The following is a 4,394-nucleotide window of genomic DNA, read 5'->3' as shown; positions in this document are numbered from 1 at the left end:
CTGCTGTGCTCAACTTTTATCAGAAAAAGTTAAGTAACAAAGCCAGCTGAGATCAAGGGCTCATTTTAAAAACAACAACCAGGACAAGCAGTGATCAGATTTATGTATTTATATATGTATTTACAGCCTGCCTTGTTCCAAAAAGGATTTAAGGGGCTGGCTCTAGGATTTGCTTTCAGGAGATTGCAGAAACAGTCCAGTCACCCATACTGCACCCACCAGTGTATTGTCAGGGGTCATTTGGCTTCCAAAAGAGGTCACCTGAGACCTAGCATGTTCCCTAATTAGCAGAGAAAGTTTGAATCCTTCAACTTGATTAAGAGTAATTTAGGATGCTTTCATAAGCAAAGATTGAAAGAAATTGTGGGAAGAACATGGGTTTCAGAGTCAAGAAACCTGGGTTTCTAGTCTTTGGTCTGCCTGCTGTCTGACCCTGGGCAAGTCACTTTACCACTCTGATAATTAGTCTTCCCATCTGTAGTGCAGGAGGTTAGATTAAACATTCTTTTCAGTGCTTTTGGATTTAGCTTTTCAGAAGGCAGAAGATCACCTTCACCTGGCCCTCCAAATTCTTTCTGATTGCTGATTTCCCACCAGGACTTTGTCTTCTATGCTCCCCGGCTGCGGATTAACAAGCGTATCTTGGCCTTGTGCATGGGGAACCATGAACTATACATGCGCCGTCGCAAGCCTGACACCATTGAGGTGCAGCAGATGAAGGCACAGGCCCGGGAGGAGAAGCACCAGAAGCAGATGGAGCGGTAGGTGCTGCACACTGATGTGGGGGGCCAGGGCTGGGGCAAGGAAGCTTCTCAAAGGTGCCCAGCCTGCTAATTCAGGACATGAGGCCAACCTAGGACTTCATAGATGAGAGGTTAGACACCAATATTTACATTTATTCAGAAAACATTTACCAAGTTTGAGGGGCAGTTTTTACAGAGCTGGATCTAGCAGGAACCTGCCCTGTAGGACCTCACAGTCTACTCAGTCTAATAGCAGAGAGAGGGAAAACAATATATACATAACTCAAGGTACAAACGCCATGCCATTCATTCACTTAATAAATATTTATTGAGCAATGAATAAGAAAAGACCAAAAATCTCTGCTTTTGTGAAGCTAGCATTCAAGTGGGGAGAAGACAAACATAATAAATAAGCAAATTATGTGGTACATAAGATGGTTAAGAATTGCTATGGAGAAAAAAACATAGAAGAGGGGTGGGGAGAAGGGTAAGCCAAGTATTCTGAGGGCTCAGATGGAGAATACCTAGCCAAGGGAGATAAGAAGGTTCCTGGAAGAGGCGGTAGGGTAAGAAAAAGCAAATACCTATTCCAGATTTGTAACAAACTCTGGGGAAAAGAAGCCTAGAGCTGGGCTTTAGGGCAGGCAGATTTGGACCTGAGGACTGATGCACTAGCCATAGAGATTACTGGACTTGAAGCACTTGATCCCAGCAGAGAGCCAAAACTTGTCTCCCTACAAGGTAGATAGGGCAGGTCTTATTGGACCATTTTCAAGATAGGGGAACAAGAGCAAAGCAGTGACATAGCTAAGGTCACCCAGTGGGTTGGTGGGAGAGCTAGGATTCCTGACTCAGGGGCACATTGACAGGGCCCCATGTACACTGGCCTATGTGGGGCTGTGATATGAGGACAAGGGTATGGAGGTAAGGGAGGGTGGCCCAAACTCACAATCCCTGAGTGTGTTGGGAAGGTTGGGCTGAGAGACCTAGAGGCAGCAAGCCTTGCAATTCCCCAGGGTTTTTTTTTTGTTTTTTTTTTTTTTTTTGAAAATGGGGTCTTGTTCTGTTGTCCACGCTGGAGTGCAGTGGCGCAATCTCAGCTCACTGCAACCTCCACCTCCCAGGTTCAAGCTATTCTCCTGCCTCAGCCTCCCGAATAGCTAGGCCTACAGGCGCATGCCACTACACCCAGCTAATTTTTTGTATTTTTAGTAGAGATGGAGTTTCATCGTGTTAGCCAGGATGGTCTCGATTCCCTGACCTCATGATCTGCCCGCCTCAGCCTCCCAAAGTGCTGGGATTATAGGCGTGAGCCACCACGCCTGGCCTCCCCAGGCTTTTATGGAGCTTTACTATCCTTTTTTATCCATTTAATCTCCTTCCCTAGTGCTATGCTGGAAAATGAGAAGAAGAAACGTGAAATGGCAGAAAAAGAGAAAGAGAAGATTGAACGGGAGAAGGAGGAACTGATGGAGAGGCTGAAGCAGATTGAGGAACAGACTAAGAAGGCTCAACAAGGTGAGGCTTGGAGTCACCTTGGAGATTGGGTTTTTCCAGACCTGACTCTGAGCTGGAGAACCTTCTTCCTGAGCTGTAGACACAGACAATGTAGTTCAGGTGTGGCTACAGAGTAGAAAAAGAATGGGCAAGAAGAGAACTCAGAACTTTCTGCCAGCTTTGTCCTGGGGTGGATCATTTCCAGGAAGGAAGCTAGTGTGTCATCTTTATCTCGGTGCTCTTCACTGCCTTCTCCCCTCCTTTTCTGCCCAGAACTGGAAGAACAGACCCGTAGGGCTCTGGAACTTGAGCAGGAACGGAAGCGTGCCCAGAGCGAGGCTGAAAAGCTTGCCAAGGAGCGTCAAGAAGCTGAAGAGGCCAAGGAGGCCTTGCTGCAGGCCTCCCGGGACCAGAAAAAGACTCAGGAACAGCTGGTAAAGCTGTAGGATGGACTGGGGTTTTGGGAACTGAGCTTTCTTCCTTGTCTGCCTACTTACTTATAGATACTTTTGCTTATATGCTGGCTCTTTAGAGCAGACTACCACTCCATGGGCCTCCAGCAAATAACTAGTTCGGAAGCAAGCTGAGAAGTCACTAGTGTGGCCCAGGAATTTTTGCAATCTTCCCTAACCCTTAGTTTCTGTTCACTTTCTTTACCCTTGGGTATCTGAGCTGATTGGCCTAGCAAAGGAAAGGGAAGGAGAAAGGAACAAAAGGAACTCATACTTGAGTTCCTGCTGTATGTTGCTGTGTTGGAAATATTTCCCTTTTCCTTACTTATTTCTTCTTCCCAGTAACCCTATGGGATTAACCTCATATGAGATAATATGCCTAGATAAGGAAATTAGAGCTCAGAGAAGATATTCACCAAAGGTCACACAGTTGTGGCTAAATAAGGATTAGAACCCATTTCTGCCTCTGTTTGAAAGCTTTGCTCCCTGAAATCCCATGCAACTGTTTCTATGCATTTTGGGGACATTTGGCATCAATACTTTCATCACAGTTTCCAAGGGTTCTGTGACACAGAAGTGAAGAACCTGTGGTCCAAACACCTTGACATATACTCTTCCCCTCTACTGTTGGAGGTGGGAATATAGGGAACCAAGACCTGTCTCTCATGAGGAAGCTGTCATGGGAGATTTACCCAAGGTGTGCATAAGCTTTTTTCCTTGTTCAGATCACCTTGTGACACTTGAGTGTCTTTCCTGTACTTGTCCTGGGAAGAGTCTTAGTGGAATCCTGAGCATTCTAGGATATCAGGAAAGGATCTGCCACTTCAGGAAGTGACCCAGTGATGGCCAAAGCTTTACTGAGGCCCCAGCTGCATACTTGCCAAGAGGGGCATGGGGAGAGATAATGAGGAAGGGACAGAGATGGCATATTGTCTGTCTTCAGGAGGCCTACAGTCTAGGTGGGGGAACTCTGACTTGAAGTGGTGGTCAGGGAAGATGGGACTGGAATGAAGTGGTGTGGGAAAAGAGTCTCTGAGGCAGCAAGCAAGTGGAGCAGTAGGTCCCTTACTAGTCCCCCCGGGGAACTTGGGTTGAAGACACCTGGGTCCTGAGGACCAGAAGGCCCAGCTCTCACAGGCTTCCAATTTTTTCGTAGGCCTTGGAAATGGCAGAGCTGACAGCTCGGATCTCCCAGCTGGAGATGGCCCGACAGAAGAAGGAGAGTGAGGCTGTGGAGTGGCAGCAGAAGGTAAGACACAGGGCCTAAAGCAAAGCATTGAGGGAATGGGTACCATATGCATAGGTTACAGCTCCTTAGATTCCTTATGTTTTGGCTCCCTCCCTCTTTCATACTTCCTACAGCAGGCATCATGAGAGAAGGCACTCATGGTTTCCTCAAATACTTACTGGAGTTCTCCAATACCTTTAGGAAGTTGGAACAATTGCTCTTGTTTTATGGCTGAAGAAACTAAGGATCAAGCAGATGAAGTGTCTTGTCCTACCTGGTGCCTGCCTCTTGCCAGACCATTCTAGGCATATACAGGATGCCACAGTTTAACTGGTCTCACTGAAAGTCTTTCTCTCCTTCTGTCACTGGACAGGCCCAGATGGTACAGGAAGACTTGGAGAAGACCCGTGCTGAGCTGAAGACTGCCGGAAGGAGAAAGGAACAAAAGGAACTCATACTTGAGTTCCTGCTGTA

General features: G+C 46.9%; 1 protein-coding gene across 1 annotated transcript; it reads left to right on the top strand.

Moving 5' to 3' along the window:
• Nucleotides 1–567: 567 nt before the first annotated feature.
• LOC111532481 (moesin) lies at nt 568–4,382 on the top strand (the record flags this gene model as incomplete). Its single annotated transcript, XM_026449967.2, has 5 exons — nt 568–761; nt 2,131–2,261; nt 2,514–2,674; nt 3,849–3,941; nt 4,294–4,382. Coding segments are annotated over exons 1-5 (581 nt in total), but the record flags the coding sequence as incomplete, so codon positions are not given.
• Between the last annotated feature and the right edge of the window lie 12 nt (nt 4,383–4,394).

The sequence above is a fragment of the Piliocolobus tephrosceles genome, unplaced genomic scaffold, assembly GCF_002776525.5.
Source record: "Piliocolobus tephrosceles isolate RC106 unplaced genomic scaffold, ASM277652v3 unscaffolded_7560, whole genome shotgun sequence".
In the NCBI taxonomy this organism is placed as follows: Eukaryota; Metazoa; Chordata; class Mammalia; order Primates; family Cercopithecidae; genus Piliocolobus; species Piliocolobus tephrosceles.
Note: the sequence above shows the minus strand (reverse complement) of the source record. Positions and strands in the feature narration are given on the sequence as shown.